Source organism: Equus caballus, chromosome 16 (assembly GCF_041296265.1).
Source record: "Equus caballus isolate H_3958 breed thoroughbred chromosome 16, TB-T2T, whole genome shotgun sequence".
In the NCBI taxonomy this organism is placed as follows: Eukaryota; Metazoa; Chordata; class Mammalia; order Perissodactyla; family Equidae; genus Equus; species Equus caballus.
In genome coordinates, this window is record NC_091699.1 from 68,814,772 (window position 1) to 68,834,490 (window position 19,719).

The window sequence follows — 19,719 nt, forward strand, 5'->3', positions numbered from 1 at the left end:
TGCTAACTGTTTATATCAATACTTTATAATGATAAGAGTAGGATATTTAGGACTGGAGAAATGGGGCCTTGGGGAACTATTAGATGAATAAGCATACAGTAACTTTAAGGTTAAGAAGGTAAGGTATAGGGCTGGCCCAGTGGCACAGTGGTTACTGCGCACGTTCCGCTTCGCGGCCTGGGGTTCACTGGTTCAGATCCCCGGTGCGGACATGGCACCGCTTGGCAAGCCATGCTGTGGTAGGCGTCCTACACATAAAGTGGAGGAAGATGGGCATGGATGTTAGCTCAGGGCCAGTCTTCCTCAGCAGAAAGAGGAGGATTGGTAGCAGTTAGTGCAGGGCTAATCTTCCTAAAAAAAAAAAAAAAAAAGGTAAGGTAAGGTATAAAAAAGAAACATGGCCTGAGGTGTTGGACATCCTCATATTTGAATCTTAGCTTTATGTGTATTACTTGAGTGACAGATGACATACCTCATGGCCTCCCAGAATCTCAGTTTCATCACTTTAAAATGGTCTTAATAGCTATATCACTTCATAAAATACATAGCATGGTACATATTTGACTCAAATGTAAAATGGCTTTGTTCCCTAAAGTAAGGATATAGTATTTACTATTCTCCTTTGCGTATGTCTTACCTGTATCCTTCAGATTTGTGTCTGATTGGAAGGAACGATGGAGAGTGAATTCTGGGACCCGTTTAGAGCCTTGCTTAAACAGAGTGGATTCAAGTCTTCCACTCATCTGAACTACGCTCAAAGCTGGCCCCAGGAAAAATTTTGAATCAGGCAATTTATCTTCAGTGTTCCCCCAACTCATCTTCTTTCCCAGTAAGTCATTCCCTTCTTCTCTCTGAAATGGCAGTCTGTCCTGACAAAACCAGCTTTCTGGAAAAATAATGTGTCTTAGTCTGGTTGAGCTGCTATAAGAAAATGCCAGAAACTGAATAACTTAAAAGCAACAGACTTTTATTTATTATAATTTTGGAGGCTGTTAAATCTAGGATGATGGCACCAGCAGATTTGGGCCCTCTTCAGGGTTGCAGAATGCCAGCTTCTTGCTGTGTCCTCACGTGCTGGAAGGGCCTAGGGAGCTCCGTCAGGCCTCTTTGTCTTTTCCATGTTAATTTCCCCCGGCATCTAGTTTATTTCCAAGGAGCATCAGTGCACCTTGGCAAAAACCACCCAATTTCATTGCCTTTGTAGTTATTCTTGTCTTCCATAGTTTGAAATGCTTGATACACTGCACCAATGGATGGCAGGAGGCAATTTGTATGTTGTCTTTCTTTTAACTAATAAACATATCATATTAGTATTATAATTAGTTTTATAGATTGGTCTCTCCAGGTTTGTGATTTCCTCAAGGGCAAGGCCATATCCTATTCAGTTTTTGTCAGGCTTCTTTTATAAGGGCATTAATCTCATTCATGAGGGCTCCACCCTTGGGGTTTAAACAGCTCCCAAAGTCCCCACCTCCTAATACTATCACATTGGCCATTAGGATTTCAACATAAATTTTGAGGGGGACACAAACATTCAAACCATAGCATAGTGTAAAGTAAAATTAAGTCAACAAATTACCTGTAAGAGTGATATTCGTAATTTTTCTGTCTTTTCTAAGTAGGTACTGAAAGGCATTCTTTTTTTTTTAATGCTTTTTTTTTTTTTTTTTTTTTTGGTGAGGAAGATTGGCCCTGAGCTAACATCAGTTGCCAATCTTCCTCTTTTGTTTTTTCACCCCAAAGCCCCAGTACATATTTGTATATCTTAGTCATAGGTCATTCCAGCTCTTCTATATGGGATGCTGCCACAGCATGGCTTGATGAGTGGCACATATGTAGGTCTATGCCCAGGATCTGAACTGGTGAACCCGGGCCACCAAAGCAGAGCACAAGAACTTAACCACTCAGCCACAGGGCAGGCTCCTGAAAGGCGTTATTTCTAGTTAAATAAATTTTGGAACTTTGTCATGGAGGGCAAAGAGAAGGTATGGAATTCTATTTTGAATAGATGATCCCTTCCTAATGCTTCTGGTTTTATTACGTTTGCCTGATAATCAATTCCATTACATCTCTTCTACTTGGTTCTAAATCACCAGCTTTCTAGGGGAGGAAAGCATCAATCTTGGGTTTTTGATGCTTTCTTGGCTTCAGGTCTTGTGCTAGGAAATTGGGGTGGGAAGAAGAAAGAGAATAGCTAGCTACAGGGAGACTGAGGAGACAGATGGAAAATACCAATAGAATTCAGGCCCAACAATAAAGCATAACAATGAGGCTGTTAGTCTTTGTTATTACAGTCTCCAAAATGTTTTTTTTTGGTGAGGAACATTGGGCCCGAGTTAACATCTATGCCAGTCTTGCTCTATTTTGTATGTGGGATGCTGTCACAGCATGGCTTGATGAACAGTGCATAGGTCCGCACCCAGGATCTGAACCCATGAACCCAAGGCCGCCAAAGATGAGCACACAAACTTAACCACTACACCACCAGGCTGGCCCCTCCAAAAGGTTTTTATTGTACTAGAGATAATAATTTGCCAAACATATCTGTTGACCTGAACATAGAATTATAGCAAGTTACTGGGGGCTATGACATTTATTTATTTATTCTTGACTTTTCTACAATTTAAGTTTATTAGCAACTGATTTTGTAACTTGTTTTAAGCCAATGATTAAAATTTAGCATAAAAAATCAGTCAAGGTGGGGACCCGCCCCATGGCCAAGTGGTTAAGTTTGCGCTTTCCATGTCGGCAGCCCAGGGTTTCAGTGGTTTGGATCCTGGGCGTGGACATGGCACTGCTTATCAGGCCATGCTGAGGCGGCGTCCCACATAGCACAACCAGAAGGACCTGCAACTAGAATACACAACTATGTACTGGGGGGCTTTGGGGAGAACAAAAAGGAAAAAAAAGAAAGATTGGCAACAGATGTTGGCTCAGGTGCCAATCTTTAAAAAAAAAAAGAAAAATCAGTCAAGGGGTAGAACAAGGGAGCTTCAGAAATGAAAACAAATCAATTCAATAAAAATTCACCCAGTCCATGTGGAGGTCTTTAAGGGATAAGGAAAGTCTAGATGTCTCTTCCTCTGAAGTGAAATGAATGGTAGCTCATTCAGAGCCCCAACAGTCCTAATGGTAAGGCATTTCTTTTGTTGGTACTCAAGCCTCAGCTCTCTCTAGTGGAAAGAGAAGCTGGATGACTGAGATTAGGTGAAACAGCAGTCTTCCAAAAGCATGACTTTTCCCCCCATGATCTTTGAAGAGGACACTCAAATAAAAGGGCAAGATACAAAACACCTTTTTAAACAGCTGCCAATCCTCCTCTTTTTTCTGAGGAAGACTGGCCCTGAGCTAACATCCGTGCCCATCTTCCCCTACCTTATATGTGGGACTCCTACCACAGCATGGCTTGCCAAGCGGTGCCATGTTCACACCTGGGATCTGAATGCCCCAAGGCATTTTTGACATTACCAAAACCAAGCAGAAATGGATCTTGTCACTTGTGTCACTCTCTCCGAATTGTTAAACTAGAATATTTGGTTCTTGAGCCCTGCTGGTAAACAATGGATGCTCTCATTCAGCGCTGTTGAAAGAAGCCTGGCTGTATTCACTCTTTCAAAAGCCAACAGTGTGGGCAAAATATGAAATGTTTGGTATCAAGTTACAGAAAAGAAGGTTCTCTGGAGCTGTGAAGGGGTGAATGCAACTCATTGATCATATTTCTCAAATTACTACTCTTGGATTTGAATAATGAGAAGAGTAAAAATATCATAGAAATATTTAGCTAGAAGGGAGTATCGAAATCCAAATTCCTTACATTTTACAGATGAAGAAACTAGAGACTCGGAGAAATTATACTTTGAAATGAATGACTTAACAAATAAAACCTGTAAAATTGAGGCCAGGGAATTAAACACGGCTTTGAAAAATATCGTTTGAGGTTACTTCCTGGAGACAACTGAACAAACAAGAAATATAATGTGAAAAGTGAAAGTGGGAGGTAGCTTAGTTAAAAGGCAAGAATTGTGCAGTAGGACAAATTCCTGAGAGAAATTCGTGACCAAGGTAATGGCAGAATGGGGTGAGGCAATCATGTGGTTGTCAGAGACCTTCTGGGAAGTTTCAGCTCAGCTCTTATGGAGATTACTTCACCTGTAATATAAGAAAGCAGTGAATTTAGGGATAATGTGTTCAAGGAGACAGATTTTAAAATGACAGCCCATAAATGGTCGTTGCTTGGACTTAATATTAGAATCACTGGGAATGTTTTGTTCTGAGAACTCTATTAGCAATCACTATTTATCGTATTATTCTTCATCATTCATCAGAAGAAATATTCTCATTTTACAGGCATGAAAATTAAAGAACAAAATAGAAGCAGCATCAATAGTAACATATCCTCTGTTAAGCTGTTAAGGCCTTGGTTCCTTGTTTAACCAGAGGTCCCATAATCCCCCGTAAGGGGAAATTTTAAGGCCAATGCTATGAAGGAGTCATTACTTGTTAGGAAGACAGAGACAAGAATAACCCTGACTCAACTGATCTTATTTTCTAGTAGCAAAAGAATATATTGTAGTAGGCAAGATAGTTTAATTTCTAAGACTTGGTCTCTGATTTTCTTTCTTTTTTTTTTTCTGGTGAGGAAGAGTGGCCCTGAGCTAACATCTGTTGCCAATCTTCCTCTTTTTTTTCCTCCCCAAAGCCTCAGTACATAGTTGTATATCCTAGTTGTAAGTCCTTCTAGTTCTTCTATGTGGGATGCCATCACAGCATGGCTGATGAGTGGTGTATAAGTCTGTGCCCAGGATCCGAACTGGTGAACCCCGGGCCACCAAAGCAGATCGCACAAGTTTAATCACTCTGCCACTGGGCTGGCCCCCTCTGATTTTCTTTTCTGTAAGGGTGAGATAATAGTAACAATAATAGAGCAAATAGAATAGGAAACTCAAATGTAATCATCACACTCCACTGCTTAAAAATCCTTCAGTGGTTTTCTGTGGATTTTTTAGGAGCATAGATGAAAATCCCTAATATGACCCAATATGCCCTGCGTGATCAGACCCTGGCCATAGTTGTCTTCTCTCACGTCCTCAACTATACCACCGTCTATCCTCAATAGCCTGTGAGTTTCACACACATTATTGCTGGTCTTGAATGTTAATTCATACTCCATCCTCAGAGCTCAACGTAATTTTTTTATGGAAGACTTCCCCATTCCTCTACCTTGTTACATTTTCTCCCATTAATCACAGTTATTTAAACAAATAGTTATTTAATGTCTTTCACATGCTTTTATAGAGGCATGCTCTGTACCTCTAGTTTACTCCTGTATCTCTAGCACCTGGTGCCCCATCTGGCACATAGTAGGGTAGGTGCTTAAATATTTGTGGAATGAAATGAGATAACAGCTGATTTAAATACTTGGTGCATAATAAGTACTCAGTCAATCTTAACAGCCATATCAATTTTGAACTTGTTGCACTTTCCATCTGTTGCTTGATTTGCCTTGTTATCAACTGCTCAGGATTACAAGATGTCTGCTCAACATTGGGGATGAAGTCTGGAGTATGAGGGACTAGTAACGTGCTACTGCACACAATAGGCGCTTGACACAAAGCTGTACTCATTAATGATGATGCTAGCACAGCTGCCTGGCCCATGAAGACCTAGAAGCCTGATTCTGGTCCAGCCTATAAATTAGCTTAGCTCTCAGGGCACTTCAGCATAGTCAAATATATTAATTATGGTGATACTATATTAGCTATCTGTTTTGAAAATTCATAAAGTTGTCTATTTAGTTTAAATGTTTATTATAAATGACTTGTTCTGCTGGGCACCTTTAGAAAGCTGAAAAGCTTTAACTCCTAGTTCTGTCAGAAGAACCTGAAGGATGTTTGTCAGAGCTAAGATATCTTTAATATTTATTTTACTCTCAGCAAGTAGTAATAGTCACTGTTCTGACTGTCTCCTCTAAAGTGGTCTCTAAAACCACCTATTGGGTAGTAAAAGTATAGTAGGATCGGAAAAGATATTAAATTCTGGAGGAAACAGAACTAGGTTCATGTCTCACCTTTACTACTTACAGCAGTGGGATGTTGGGCAGATCAACCTTCCTAGCCTAGTTTTTTCATGTGTAAATGTGATTTGTGGTAAATAATACCAAGACGATCATTGAATCCAGGGGCTAGCCCGGTGGCGCAGTGGTTAAGTGTACACGCTCCACTTCTCAGCGGCCCGGCGTTCGTGGCACTGCTTGGCACGCCATGCTGTGGTAGGTGTCCCACATATAAAAGTAGAGGAAGATGGGGGCTGGCCCCGTGGCCGAGTGGTTAAGTTTGTGGGCTCCGCTGCAGGCGGCCCAGTGTTTCGTTGGTTCGAATCCTGGGCGCGGACATGGCACTGCTCATCAGACCACGCTGAGGCAGCGTCCCACATGCCACAACTAGAAGGACCCACAACGAAGAATATACAAATATGTACCGGGGGGCTTTGGGGAGAAAAAGGAAAAAATAAAATCTTTAAAAAAAAAAAAAAAAAAAAGTAGAGGAAGATGGGCACCAATGTTAACTCAGGGCCAGTCTTCCTCAGCAAAAAGAGGAGGACTGGCAGTAGTTAGCTCAGGGCTAATCTTCCTCAAAAAAAATAAATAATAATAATAATACCAAGATGATCATTGAATCCCTTTTACACTGTTGAAAATAACAACAGAAATACCCTTCTACACCATTGGTTCTCCATGCTGGTGGGAGGGAAGGATTTTGTCTCCGAAGGGGCAAAAAGTCTTGAAACATTTTGTTTGTCACAAGGTGGGTTAGTGAGTGGGTGGGTGAGAGGTGGTATGCTACTGGCTTTTAGTGGGTAGAGGCCAGGAATTCTGGTAAACTTCCCACAATGCAAAGGGTCTTTGAAAAACTATACAGTCCAAAAAGTCAGTAGAGCTCCTGGTTGAGTAGCTGTTTATAGTGAAATGGTTAAATACTCACTGAAGTCATTAAAAGAATGAGATAGATCTATGGACTGACATGGGAAAAGATCCAAGAGATACAATTAAAGTAAGTCAAGCAACTCATAGAGTAAGTAAAGCAACTCATAGTATTTATAATATGATCCCAGTAATTACTGACCTCTCTTCTGTGTACATGTGTGTTTCCATATACATTTAAAAGATCAGGAAGGACACATACTATCTTGTTCAGCAGTGACATCTATGGGGAAAAGACATGCCAAGTATTTGCATTTCTTACTGGATGTACTTTTTCTTTTTTTGAGGAAGACTAGCCCTGAGCTAACATCTGCTGCCAATCTTCCTCTTTTTGCTGAGGAAGACTGGCCCTGAGCTCACATCCATGCCCATCTTCTTCCACTTTATATGTGGGACACCTACCACAGCATGGCTTGCCAAGCGGTCCCATGTCCACGCCTGGGATCTGACCTGGTGAACCCCAGGGCGCTGAAGTGGAATGTGCGAACTTAACAGCTGCGCCACTGGGCCGGCCCCTGGACATATGTTTTATTGAGTTTTAACAACCAGAAAGTATCACATTTATAATTTTGAAAGCTTTTGAAAATAAATTCCTAACTCATGCAGTTCCTGTGAGGATTAAAGTAGATAATGCAAGTAAAATGTTAGCACAGTGCCAATATATAATAAGTGCCAATAAATAATAGTTATAATTATTGTTTGTTATTAGAAAAATTCTATACTTTTTCTCCTTGAAAATTGAGGGAGTTCTAGAAGTGAAGGTATGCAGATAAATATGGTAATTAAAAGATTTCATTCATGATTTTTCAGAGCTTCAGATGTGGCAACATTTTTTTTTGCCACGTAAATTTCATTTTGCGCTTATTGAAAGAAATCTTTAATCTTATATCATTTTGTGCACACATAAAAAGGAAAACATCCGTGAAGTAAATTGGTAAGGGTATTCCTACCACTTGACATTCAGAGTACAAATCTTCTAAACCATTGATTAACTCAGAGGCATCAATGATCCCATCTTTCCATATACTCTCATCCTTATTTCTGTCAAGTGTTGGTGATTTTTTATTAAGTAAAGCATAATATTCATATAGAAAAGTAAAAAATTCAAAAGTATACAGCTGGATAAGTTTTGAAAATGAACAAAATCATGTATTCACCATCTAGTTCAAAAAATAGAAATTAAGGGGGCCGGCCCAGGGGCACAGTGGTTAGGTTTGCATGCTCTACTTCGGCGGCCCAGGGTTTACAGGTTTGGATCCCAGGCGCAGACCTGTACACTGCTCATCAAATCATGCTGTAGTGGTGTCCCATATACAAAATAGAGGAAGACTGGCAGAGATGTTAGCTCAGGAACAATTTGCTTTTTCCTCTCAAGCAAAAAGAGGAAGATTGGCAGTGGATGTTAGTTCAGGGCCAATCTTCCTCACAAAAAAAAGAAAGAAAGAAAGAAATTGGGGGCTGGCCCTGTGGCACAGTGATTCCATTCAATGCACTCTGCTTCTGCGGCCCAGGTTAACGGGTTGGATCCTGGATGTAGACCTACACCACTTGGCAGCCATGCTGTGGCAGTGACTCACATATAAGGTGGAGGAAGATTGGCACAGATGTTAGCTCAGGACTAATCTTCCTCATCAAAAAAAAAAAAGGGGGGGAGAAATTACCAGCACCCAGAATCCTCCTCCTACAGTTAACCACATCCTGACTTCTAACATCATAGATTAGTTTTGCCAGTTTCTAAAGTTTATATAAAGGGAATCATATAGTATACGTTCTTTTCTGTTTGACTTCTTTACTTTGACATATTTATGAAATTCATTTATGTTAGGTGTAGCAGAAGACCAGTCATTTTCATTGCTGAACAGTATTCCATTGTATGCATGTACAACATATTCATTCTATCACTGGTACACATTTGGGTTGGTTCTAGTTTGGGGTTACTATGAATAGTGTTGCTATGTACATTTTTGTATGTGTCTTTCGGTACATATAAGCATGCATTTCTATACACCTGGGAGTGGAATTCTTGGTTCCTAGAATATGTGCATGTTCAGTTTTAGTAGATCCTACTAAACAGTTTTCCAAAGTGGTTTTACTAAGCTACATGCTCCCAGGAGTGTATGAGAGTTTCTGTTGTTCCACATCCTCACCAACAGCTGGTATTTTAATTTTAGCCATTCTGGTAGGATAGAACTCACCTTCCCTGTATGACGGAACACTGAATAATTTTTATGTTGTTTTAAGTATCTTCTGTGAATTTGAAGTTATTCAAAATGTGAATCCAAGAGTCCAGTTCCATGGTACTTCTGTATTTTTCTTCCTACAAATTTTCTTCCATTTGAAAGTTAGCTGTTTGAGTATCTTCTATAATTATAACCCAGGATTTAGATTATAAGGTTTAAAGATTGTATAGAGGAGAGATGTCACAGGACCCACAGGATCCTGGGCCTCAGGTTTTCTTCAATCCTTTCTACCTCACAAAGCAAACTATTTTCTGACAAGGTAAGACAAAGCAGACTCAGGCTAGTTTCAAAGACAACTTCTAGCCAGTCATGCAAATTGTAGATACTTGTCACCATAGTTCAGAAATAAAATTTCACAACTAAAGGTTTTTATTGAGGGCCAATGGCCAGAATTATTCACCAGTATTGCCAAGTTCCTAACACATTGCCAAATATACTACATTGCCAAGTGTGTTAGCCAGCTTGGCAGCATGACAAAAGGGTGTGGTTTGGAGTAACAAACTTGGGTTTGCATTTCAGTTCCACCACTTACTCAGCTCTGTGACTTTCTATGACTTTTAATTCCCTTGACTGTGAAATGAGAATGATAATACCTCTCTCTTATGGTTGTTGAAAGTTGATTAAGCTAATATGTATGACAGCACCTGCCCAGTACTATACCAAACAGATAGCAGGGCTCTCAATAAACAACGTTTTCCTTATTAATGAAATGAAGTGTAAGCGTTGGCAAGGCTAGAGCTGATCTGCTTCCATAGCCAGAATGTGTTAACTTTCTCCACTAAGTTTCACACAATTGGATGCTACTGTTATCTATCTGCCCCCTCCCCATTCTTCCTCCTGATACCATAACCTCTCTTCTTTCCATCCTTATACCATTCTGTTTTTCATTCCCAAAGATGAACAAAGCTTTAACCAACTCTTGCTAATCTGTTAACTGATAAAGTTTAAGGTACTTTATCCTCTCTCGTATTCAAACAAGAACATTTGAAAAACCAAAAGACTTAAGGATCCCGGCCAAGTTTCACACCATCACACTGGTGGATGAGATGTTTTGCTTGGAGGGACCTCTTGATATGCCTCAAATCCATTCCTGAGCAATTATTTATTGAACACTTACTATGTGCCAGGCACTTTCTAGGATGGGCTAGCACTATCTAATGTACCATTTACCCAACAGGCTGGTCTTGTTCTTTTACTTTTCCCAAACAACATTTAAACCAGAAATATATTCCTTAAAGAGTCAGCATTCTTGGACCTTCTTATGGATCCTTCCACATTCAGACAGCACTCTCAAAGTAAAGAAGAAAGGTGATAGACAAAAATACCAATTATATAAGATATCTGGCTAGTATTATCTAAGATATCCTGTCTAATCTGTGCTTAACTGTTTTGGAAATAGGGAGCAATTGCTTTTTTGTTGTTGTTAATTGGCACACTAAAAGATGGTATGTTTTCCAAGTCCTGATTAATTATCACCTTAGATAACTTACAGGTATCTCTTTTGTTCTATTCTAGAAACCCCTTTAACTTGAAGGCTTTATATCTTAGATTCTTCTGGTGTAGGTATTTCTCATACTTCCTAGGCTCCCTCCCCCATCATTAAATTTTTTAATATAATGCAGAATGAAAGCAACTTGGCAACTCCAGCTTTAGAGTTCCCAGCTCTTCTGAAATGGAAACAGTTGAGTTAGGAAAGCCACTGTTATCGTATTTCTTTAGTTCTCAGTCTTTTAAACTTACTGAGTAATGGAATTAGATGACTCTGGGCAACCAGAAACTTCAAATACAACTTAGCCACACACGCTAGACTTGTATAATATTCTGTTGGTGAAAGTTAGGTGAATAATGGCATCTAATGTCCCCCAAAGCAGGATTTTTCTTAGGACAAAATGCTTTTTCAAAAAGTCCAAACCTAATATTAGGCCCTTTCAAAGGCCAAAAAACAGCTTTTTTAACTAAGGCATATGCTAATTATATTCTCCATATTATATAACTCAGTAGAGTAGGTGAGTCCTGAATTATTGCTGATCAGTATCATCTAAAATAAGTGAAAATGTCCCTTCTGTCTATACAAGTAATTAGAGACATTACCAGAGGATCAACATAGTTTACTTGGCCAAAACCAAAACAAACTCCAAACCAAAATAAGTCAAACAAAACGAACATCCCATACCTACTGTCAGTAGAAATTGAAGACCTTTAGCCTTTGTCTTCCCAGTGGTGATAATACTCAGAAATGTGGTGGCCATTGATGTCTTCAGCCATCCATAGACACTTGTTCCCTCTGGTGCTTAAGTACCTTTTTAAAAGTAAAACCATACTTATAAACTATTTGGAGCTATATTAATTATAGCTAATTATAAAATAATTAGTCTCAAAAATCAGAGTTAGCAATCTATTATAATATCTACTACAGAAATGCTGAAATCCAAAAAGCTACATTGAAAGCAGCTTTCTTCTCCACCGTGAGCTCACTTCTAAAGAAATATAACAAACTAAATTACATTTACAACATTTAATAGTTATTACCTGGACAACCATTTGAATTTACTGTAGGCCAGACATTATGCATTTTTTTTCTTGTTCTTAGCCTAGCAACTTTGTGTATATAAAGGATCCATAAACACTAACATAATGAGAGGGAGAGGTAAAATTGCAGACATTGAATTTTGAATTCAAATATTAATTTATTTAAGTGCTCACTAGATTAAAGATTAGTCCCTGAGTTCCTCAACTGAATCTCAGTGTGAGAAGAATACATGCTGAAGGTAGAAACTCTATTGAAACATTTCCAGGTGCCTAGAAGTACAGTTTTGAGTTACTATCTTCTTACTTAATTTATTTTGTTCTTGGTTAAATTACCTACTGTGTGTAAAGTGTGATGATAGGTATGACTCATCAGGTAAACTGTTTCTCATAGCAAATGAATAAATATAAAATTGCATTTTGATGAAAAGATTAGCTCAAAACTATATAATGCAAGGTGTGAACTCAAGGCAGAGACCACATTGTCATCACCTTTTTGAAGTCCCAGGTCCTGAGTAACTAACACACTGTAGGTATTTAATAGATATTTTTTGATTGCTACAATAGGGAAACATAAGATCTAAAAATAAAAATTCTAAAGTAGTTAGGAAAAGCTCCCATGGAAGCTACTCAAAACACTTGATTAAATAAAGGCCTTTATTTTTACAGTTTATGGAATTTGATTTCTACAATTTTTCATTTTGGCTGGTGTTTGCTAGGGGGTGGAAATTAAGTCTTTAAATGTAATGTACACATATGAATACAGTAGTATTCCAACCAAACAAGACAAACCTGATATAGAAGCTTTTTAATGTGGCAATTATTGCTATAATTACTCTGTAAACGAAAATGATTTCACAAAACCCCAAAAGGGAAAGCTGTGTTAAAGTTGGGTACAATCAACTTTATCATAAAGATTTCTTAAGTCTGTTACACATGGTTAAAAAGACCAACAATTCTTCAGGAGCTGAGATAATTTTGATCTGGATACCTTCTCCCATTCGTCATGAATCTCTGCCTTAGACTGTTGATTTGCATGTATATCCAACAACACTTTTATTTGTGCTCCTTTTAAGTCAGTCAGTATTTTCATAAGAATAAAATAAATTACATTTATTAGAGGGTCTTCATACCGAAGGCTCAAGAACTCAATGCCTCACATATGAGGCAAGTGAAAAGATGAACATGGTTTTCATTAATTAAGCTATTTGACTTCTGAATATATTTCATTTCAAAATTGACCCTGAGGAGCTTTGAAAACTAAAGTTTAAAAAAGGGACGGCTATGTATTTTATAGCTTGGCTTCTACTCAATGCATATACCTTTCTTTAAAAAAGCCCTCACAGCCTTTAAAATTATTTACCCCCTTTCAAATTTATAAACTGTGTACTTTGAGGAAGTAAAGTCACAGTAAGTCCAAGAGCAAAACTCCTGATTTCAACGAGGCGGGAGCAGAGGCTCAGGAAGTTCAATAACAAGGCAGAGACACTTAGTTGGTCAGGTTCAGAGCCCAGATTAGACCTTGGTCTGTCTGACTTACAAGCTTGCACCTCAAGTTCAAGGTAAAGAAAGGCTTCACTGTTCTGAACCAAAGTCCCAAATACGTCAAAATTACATGGCCACTAGGGAGCTAATTAAGAAAAACGGTGTTTAAATTATTTCCATGTTTCAGAGTTCCCCACCTCTCTGGACTGAGAAGGCAGCTGAAAGATGTGACTGGAGACATTTTTGTTTTCCCTTGAGAGGAAATGCACCGTTGGAAGAGAAGCTCACAAAAACACCTTTTCACAAAGCAGCGATACGTTTTTTCATCTTTTTAAAAAGCTCTCTTGTCACAACTATTTGGTAGCATTTCATGCCCTCAGGTACTCATTTTGGTGACAGTGAAGTCCCTTTTTTTAGTCTGTCTCACAAGCCAGATTATAAATGACTTGAAATCAGAGGCCCTGTTTTTATTTTGAACCCACCGCCAAGCCTGGCACAGCGTGGCAGAGCATGTGCCCAATAAATACTTGTTGAATGGAATTACACCGAGGAGCAGGGTGAAGTAAAGCCATATTCCATCTGCCAAAGACTTTGGTGTGGCTCTATGGGTAATTTTCATTCTTAGAAAGCTTTAATGTGTATGAAATTATTCCTTAGTGTGCATTTAAAATTCCACTGAAAGCAGTTTAAAAAATTAAACATGCCCTCTTAGAGGTAGCAGGCATAGTTCTGGACTGATGAGAAAGAAAAGTGACAGTGACATCTCTGCTTTGTTCAGAGAAAAGAGAAAGGTCAACTAACAGTAAAACAGAACCCTCCACCCAACCTGCATTCTTTCTCTGGAACGTTCTCTATGTGTCCCTTATCATTTAAGTTCTTTAAATGCAGCTTTCGTGAAACTGACCGTAACCCTTTTGCGGGTGAGGGGAGGAGAGGGGGGAGGGAGATGGAGGAGGGGAAGGGCTGAGTAGAGGATTCTTTGGAGAGCAGCGTCCACTGGGGGCCTTGGGGAGGCCGGGGTCACGGGGCCCTCCTTGCACCAGTGATCTACAACGTCTTGCCTGTGGTTTACAACCGCTCTTTAAAAATACTTTTCCTTTGGGACGGCCCCCGGCTTCTTCCTGCCCCCCCCCCCCGCCCCCCCCAGCGGCCCAGGGCAAAGAAATGCCTCGGCTTCGCTGGCACGTCTTGGTGTAAACAGAACGCTCGGAGGATTACAATCGACCCGAGGCCAAGTCGACCCTATCCCTTTGCCGCCCTCAGATGACCCTTGACAGCAGCCCCTGCTCTGCCTTCAAACGGAAAACCCACAGACACACACACAAACAAAAAAGCCCAAGTCTTCCCTTCGGTTGCTACCCGCAATGACGTTTCCCCCTCGGGTCCCGCCCCTCAGGGGGCTTGGAATTTTGGGATTGGCCGAGAGACTGTAGCGACAAGGCCCCGATTGGGCGGCGAGGCGCTGACTGACAGCGGGGGGTGGCCGCCGCGCCCTCGCTCCCCCCTCCCGGGTGTGTGAATGTGTGTGTGCTGTTATGCCGGACAAGAGGGAGGCGACCGCGGCGGCGGCGGCTCTGTGTATTGTCCCTCTCGGTGCTTGGATGTGAGGAAGCCGGGGCTGCAGTGAGGCCGACGAAGGCGGCCTTTGAGGCAGCAGCAGCAGCGGTGACTCCGGCCCCCCGAGCGACCGGCCTTCACGGAGTGTGAGGAAGGACAAGGCGCCTCTGCGTCCCCGCCACGTCCGGACGGTCCGGGCTCCGCGGCCGCGCTCGACGCTCGCGCCTCCGGGCCTCGGCCCCGCTTGAGCGGCGCCCGCGGGCGGGCGAGGAGGCAGCGCCGCCGCCCCGCCGCCCCGCCGCCGCCGGCTCCTCCCGCTTCCTCCTCCTCCTCCGCCTTTTCCTCAGCGGCCGCGCTAGGCCCGGGCTCAGCGGCCGCCGCGCCTCGAGTTTGAGGGCGGCGGGCGGCGCGGCCTCCTCGGCAGGCACGGCCGGGCGTCCGCCCCGGGTCTCGGCGATGGGGCGCGGGGGGCGGCGCCGCTAGGAGCACGGCTTGCGGAGCGGTCGGTGCGGAGCAGCGGGGCCCGGCGGCCCGCAGGGAGGCGGGAGCGGCGGCCGCGGCGGGCTCGGGGCCTGTGAGCGGAGGCACCCGCCATGGCCAAGGCGGGCGGCGGCGGCGCGGGAGCCGGCGGCAACGGGGCGCTGACCTGGGTGGTGAGTGGCGGGCGGCTGGGGGCGGGGGTCCCGGCGGCGGCGGCATTGTTCCGGGGCGGCGGGGGAGGAATCCGCGGGCCGACTCGGGTTGGGGTGGGGTGGGGTGGGGGGAAAGGGAAAGCGAGGGAAATCCGGTCCCCCGAGCGGACGCCCCGTCGGGGCTTCTTCCAGCAGAACACCCGCTCCCCGCCCCCTTTTCTTTCTTCTCTTTCCCTCTATGGAGGCTCCAGCTGCAGGAGCCTAACGTGCACTTGGAACTTTGGGGGACAAACCATGAGCATGACATGGAGCCCCCGCTTTTTATTTTCCTCTTCCCCAGACTCCTCCAGGGCGGTCGGGCATGAGATGATGGGGATAGCAATAATGCATGTGCGTCTGTCTGGGTCAGCACTTTCCCCAAATGTGGCTTAAGAAAATCTTGGAGAAAGGGGGGGTGTGTGTCTCTGTGTTGTAAATGAGACCGTTTCCGATGCCCTCATCTCTCAAAGGAGAATGGATTTGGCGGGGAGTATATCTGTAGCAATTGACGCTTCAATTCGCAGAGTCTCATTCGGTTGAAAGCGCGTTCGGGATGGCTGTTTCACCGCAGTTAACATACTGTAGCTCGCCCATCTGTCAGGGTGGGATTATTAAGAGGCGCTTACCTGTGTCAGCATCGCAGGTGAAACGGGGTCGAAGCTGAATGGAGAGTGTTGCAGGGGTGACTGAAGTGATTTGTCCTGGAGTTTAAGGATTTCGGCGCTCAGTTCCTGCTGGGAAGTAGTAGAGAAGGGAAGACCTAGAGAGATCCGATTCCCACGGGGGATCGATAATTCACCGGCATTTCACTGGCTCAGCGTAGAGTTCAGTCCAGGGTCAGTTCCTACACAAGAAAGCCCAGCTCAGCCAACTGGGAATCGAGGAGAAAAATAACAAGTATTACGTTTTCTAAGGACTTTCGGTGGATCCTCCCTTTTTCAAAACACACAAGGAAACTTTCATATTGGCATTTTTATTCCTTAATTCTTCATTTTCTCTCTGCTTGGGTGAGGTTTAGGTGAGTTAAGTAGTTCTGCTCTACTGACAGATTTCCTTGTAAAAAGCACGTTACTGATAGCAGAAATACATTTTAACCGTTTATGTTTGTGTGCCAAGGTGCTTTGCAAAATAACTTGCCAGGCTCTTATTGTTGAATGTCTGCGAATTTCGTATCTTACTCCAATAATGTAGTATGTACAGACCAGAGCTGGAAGAGGTAAAAGGTCAGATGATAACTTAGCGGTCCTTGTGGACATTCTGGGGAGATGCATAAATGCAAAAGAATGATTTTTTAAAATTGATGGCTCTTACCCCTGTTACTAAAATCAAACAACTTCTGAAAATGGAGTTAGTTAGCCAGATGGTTCTCATTCAATATTTGGAAGTGTTGAGGCCTGATCAGTGTTTTCTCTGAGAACCTCTGATTCTATTATGGTAAACATTTTGCTCCAAGATTGAATTGGTTGGCTTTAGCATTTGATAGTAATTTTTTAATTTACTGTTACTGAACTTTGTAGATAATTAAATGACCACTTTTTCTTTAAAGCTCAATTGGAAACTTTCATTTACTTAAGAAATTTTTTAAACTTAGAGGGTTTCATTCAATAGCAGAAAAATTTATTTGAAACTAAAGTTGACTTATTGATTAAAGATTTTTTCATTATAAAACTAATGTGGGAAGTATAGTAAAATAAGAAGTAGAAATCACTTAATCTCTTATTTATAGATTATATCCTCATGTTGAATTAGACATTTATTAAAAAGATAATCACCCCGTAAGTCCACTTTAAGATTTGATGGTTGCTTTAAATTTAAGTCACGTTATATGAGGATCTTTATGTCCATAATATACATCATTGATCATAGACTAGTTTAATTTTATGGGAGGTAATATAGTGAGGTGGTTATGAGCATGCACTTTGATGTTAGATTGATGTAGATTCAGATCCTGTCTCCGACACATATAGTCAGTGGGACTTTACACAAGGGACCTAACCTTTCTAAATCCGTTTTCTCATCTGTAGAATAAGGTCGCATTGAGAATTAAATGAGATGATAAATGTTTGTTTTTTATTGGTGAAGTTCAAGAAATGTACGCTCAGAATAATAAAGTTGCTTTTACATAACATTTCTTTAAGCCAGGGTGAAAGCAAATTATTCCTTTGCAAGAAAGGTTCAGGGATTTGTTGCAGTGGTCATCTATTTCTGAAGAGGGGTAACTTTTGAAACTGGTGTTATGTTGCCACCTGCTTGTGGGTAACAGGAAGAAAGAAATGGAATGAGTGAGTCCCTGATGCCATTCTTCTTTTGGAGGTGGAGCGAGGTGGTGGATAGTGCCATGTGTTGCTGGTATTAACTTCTGTTGGGATGCCTGCCAGCATGTAGTGTTAACATTGTCCCTGCAGGAAAGGTTACATTTCAGTATCTGGAACCACAAATCAAATTGGTTTAAGATTGACATGAACTTCTCCTTCTAATAGTATCTGGTTTGTGTTTGGTTTGTAGTATCTTAACTAGATTTTTTAAAATTTAAAAAAAGTGAAAAATATAAATATAGTAAAATTATTTTGACTTAAAATTGATCACAGCTATGAAGTCTTCTCTGAAGCAAGCAGAATTTTTTGAATTAGCTTTCAGTTTGTAAAGCTTTGATTAGTAGACCCTAATAGCCTTTCATTTGGTCAGTCTTTCATCATGTTTAAGTGGTTGTAAAAAATCTGTGGGAATATTAGAATCAGTTAATCACTATGTGAATATTGATCTTTTTTCCCAGTAATGCTCTAATTTGGTAGATAAAAAAATACTGTAATGGAAAATATTAAACATATAAAAAAGTGGTGGTCAGGCCCAGCCCGTGGCTGAGTGGTTAAGTTCGAGTGCTCCGCTGCAGGCGGCCCAGGGTTTCGTCGGTTCGAATCCTGGGCGCAGACATGGCACTGCTCCTTGAGCCACGCTGCGACGGCGTCCCACATACCACAACTAGAAGGACCCACAACTAAGAATATACAACTATGTGCCTGGGGGCTTTGGGGAGAAAAAGGAAAAAAGTAAAAATCTTTAAAAAAGTGGTGGTCAGAATAGGATAAGTAGCCTCCCTCTATTTATCATCAAGCTTCAGCAATTATCAACTCAAGGTCATCCACCTTTCCCCTTCTCATTATTTTGAAGCAAAGCAAATCCTAGAATTCTGTCACTTCATCTGTAAATATTTCAGTATTCATCTCTAAAACGTGTCTCTTTTTTTTAAACTTTTTATTGAGATCATGATAGTTTACAACCTTGTGAAATATCATTTGTACGTTACTGTTTGTCAGTTGTGTTGTGGGTGCACCACTTCACCCTTCGTGCCCACCCCCCAACTCCCCCTTTCTCCTGGTAACCACTAATCTGTTCTCCTTGTCTACGTGTTTAACTTCCACATGTGAGTGGAGTCATACAGAGATTGTCTTTCTCTATCTGGCTTATTTCACTTAACATAATACCCTCAAGGTCCATCCATGTTGTTGTGAATGGGACGATTTTATCCCGTAAGTCTCTTTTAAAAAATTAAAAAGCCACAATTAACATTGCAGGGTTTTTTTTAAAGATTTTATTTTTCCTTTTTCTCCCAAAGCCCCCTGGTACATAGTTGTGTATTTTTACTTGTGGGTCCTTCTAATTGTGGTATGTGGGATGCTGCCTCAGCCTGGCCTGATGAGTGGTGCCATGTCCGCACCCAGGATTCGAACTGGGGAAACCTTGGGTCACCGAAGCGGAGCTCGAAAACTTAACCACTTGGCCATGGGGCCAGCCCCAACATTGCAGTTTTTTTTTTTTTAAGTAAACTTCAATGAAATATAAACATACTGTTTTTTGACAGTGAATATTTCTAATTCAGGAAACATGACTATATATTTAAATATTGTGTAAAAATTTGTATTAAGAATCTTGCTTTAGTGGCTCTTTTTTGCAAATCTAAACTTCTCAACCAGAAAGCCAATTCTTTCATAAACCACGTGACTTCCCAATTGAAATTTATTTTGTATAGTCCTCATAGTTAGATTTCTCTCTTTCCTGTCCTCTGCATGTCATGTTTGTTTTTGTCGCTTTGCCTTTGCATGCTTACCTTCCATCAGGAATGCATCTTTCTCTTCTCTTTACCAGTCTAAATCTTAATTACTCCTCAAAGCTAGCTCAGAGTCTAACCAAACTTTTATCCTCCAGTTTATACTCATCTTTTTCTGTTATTCTTGTGGATCATAAAACATAAATGTCTTTCTTT

At 41.3% G+C, this 19,719-nt stretch overlaps 1 protein-coding gene and 1 long non-coding RNA gene across 3 annotated transcripts in view; one reads left to right on the forward strand and one right to left on the reverse strand.

Annotated features, from left to right (window-relative positions):
• Window positions 1–952: 952 nt before the first annotated feature.
• On the reverse strand, window positions 953–16,338 carry LOC102150229 (uncharacterized). The gene is made up of 3 exons (XR_288571.4): window positions 16,085–16,338; window positions 11,393–11,518; window positions 953–4,149 (listed from the first exon to the last, which is right to left on the reverse strand). It is a non-coding gene; the product is annotated as an uncharacterized lncRNA (long non-coding RNA).
• Window positions 15,157–19,719, forward strand: part of TOP2B (DNA topoisomerase II beta) — a 59,937-nt gene continuing 55,374 nt past the window's right edge. Inside the window, exon 1 of one of the 2 annotated variants that reach the window (XM_023620838.2) lies at window positions 15,157–15,440. In XM_023620838.2, coding sequence (XP_023476606.1) covers window positions 15,381–15,440 — 60 coding nt within the window. In that variant the 5' untranslated portion in view covers window positions 15,157–15,380. The remainder of the gene's footprint in view (window positions 15,441–19,719) is intronic. The other variant, XM_023620839.2, reaches the window with a different exon arrangement.